The sequence below is a fragment of the Capsicum annuum genome, chromosome 1 (genome assembly GCF_002878395.1).
Source record: "Capsicum annuum cultivar UCD-10X-F1 chromosome 1, UCD10Xv1.1, whole genome shotgun sequence".
NCBI lineage: Eukaryota > Viridiplantae > Streptophyta > Magnoliopsida > Solanales > Solanaceae > Capsicum > Capsicum annuum.
The window spans coordinates 227,344,828-227,346,927 of NC_061111.1; the positions used below are offsets into that span (position 1 = coordinate 227,344,828).

At 48.7% G+C, this 2,100-nt stretch overlaps 1 protein-coding gene across 2 annotated transcripts in view; it reads right to left on the reverse strand.

The window, feature by feature from the left end:
* Nucleotides 1-280: 280 nt before the first annotated feature.
* The window catches only part of LOC124897057 (NADH-ubiquinone oxidoreductase chain 4), a 9,066-nt gene continuing 7,246 nt past the window's right edge, over nucleotides 281-2,100 (reverse strand). The window contains exon 4 of one of the 2 annotated variants that reach the window (XR_007053553.1): nucleotides 281-2,077. Coding sequence is in view for 1 of the 2 variants with exons in the window: in XM_047409320.1 (XP_047265276.1) it covers nucleotides 309-397 (89 nt within the window). In the remaining variant the exon portion in view is untranslated. The remainder of the gene's footprint in view (nucleotides 2,078-2,100) is intronic. The other variant, XM_047409320.1, reaches the window with a different exon arrangement.

Consider the following 2,100-nt stretch of genomic DNA (forward strand, 5'->3'; position numbering starts at 1 on the left):
CAGCGCCACGCCGGCCGGTAGAAAGAGTGTTGCTACTAAGCTAAGCTGCTGTTGGGGAACTCGGTATAAGCGATTTTCCGCTTCCGCCTTTCTAGGCTTCACAATAGCTCCCCCTTTTCTTTTCCAATTCCTTCTTTTCGTTCTACTTAGGTGGAGCAATCCGAACTCTCGACAGAATATAAAAGAGGACCACAGGCCTGTGTAAACACCTCAACGAACTCATGTGGACACTCCTCAGCCCGAGGACAATCTCTCAAATACACATGTTGATGTTGTTGACCCGTTTTTCTTTTCTTTGCTGATTCCTCTCAATGAAATTTTCCATGTTGCACTAAGTTACTTACGGATGTATGCATGCGGTCCGGGAACACTTTGGGGTGAACACCCATCCGAACAAGTAGGGTCAATAGTTCAGCATTTAGGCCGTAACATTTAGCAACCAAAAAATATTGTTCCCAACAAGTGCTCTCCGAACCAAGCTAGATAGTCTCCTATCACTAGGCTCACCAACCAACCTGGACTTTTTTTTTATTATTCCTACCGGATATCAAAACAAACCATAAGGATTGTTTCCAGCCATGAGTTCCCCTATGACATAAGCGCTCTTGGGTGGGGTGGGCCATTCCATCAAATCTTTGAGAAGGGGCCCAATCTCCTATTTGATGGTCGGCGTGGCGATAGGCTTCGTTTCTACGACTGCCTTCCCAGCCGTTGAAAGACTGAGCGAGAACGGTAAGGGGCGCACAAACAAAGAATGTCGTTGTGCGGGGATGCGATTCGCCAAGCTGGGGCAAAGAAAGCCGTCCGACCCTACCGGATTAGGAATGTGAAGGCCTCTCCTTCGAAAGGAGACCGGGGAAAGAAATAGCTATGCTATTGACCGGACCCTTTTTTCTCATTTTGTTTGAAGCGGGCCAAATAGAGAATGAAATGCATAAAAAAAAATAGGGGAAGGAAGTCAGAGACTCCCTTTTTTTTGGTTTAAGGGCTGCTCGCCCTACCGAAGTACCAAAGGCTTTCGAGGCTTACACCTCCCTATTACAGGACCTAAAAAAAGGCTTTCAGTAGCGCCCTTAGAATCTAAGCCTTTTGAAGCGCCAGTAGTTGTAGCTGTGGCCACACCAACCCTTTCGTTCTTATCACTCCGGATTCCGATCTATATGACCTCCGGGCGGTACAAAGTAAACCTCTTCCGTAGAAGCAGGTAGTAACCTAACCTTTAAGAATTTGTTCAAGGGAGGACCCTCTGATCTATCAATGGAAAGATCTCCATGTGTGGCGTGATAAGGAATCCTAGAAAAGATCGATTGAGACTCCCTCCACGGTCCCACGAAGATCTCTACGTACTTGTCCAGGACAAGTGAGATCTTCGGTCTGCGTGCCCGGGAGCAGCTCAAACAAAGAAGAGTCTGGTCCGGTCTGAATTCAGGCACGGCCCGCCCGTCTGCTGCTAGGTCCGGAAATGGCGCCGGGCGAGGGCGCCGCTATGCCCCTTAATGAATCGAATGGTCCTTCGACCTTCGTTTGATTCCGACGGCCGGCATAGATCTCATGAGACCGGCCCACTATTACTACGAAAAAAGCCCTGCCCTCTCCTTACAGTGGCTTTCAGCTCCTTTCCTTCGCTACTAGGAAAGTAAGCAACTTCTATTAGCGCCGGACCTTGAGTCGAATTGATCGTGTCATGTGCAACGTCCATCAATGATGGTTCATTAATGTCCATTGATTTAGACTCCTTCCCCCTTCTCAACTACGAAAAAGATCGAGAGGGGCCCGAAAGCCCCCAAAGAACGGAAACGGAATTCGATTCACTCCCCATTCTCTCAACAATAAATAAAGCTCGCCCTGGGCCGGGTCTTTCCCTGTTGTTCTGTTCCCGCCACGAGAAAGACGCACGGAAGAGGTATTCCCAGCGCGCGGAGGATCCGTTGAGAGTTTGTCTCGGTAGGGAACTGTACGATCTTTTCCCCTATTGTATTGAATCAATAAAAAAAAGAGGTCAGTGCTACGGCCCCCTATTGTTTGATCCAATATTGACCGGGGACGAGCCCCCACTTCCATAGATCCTTGGTTTGACCTCCCGTAGTGGTCCTTGCTTTT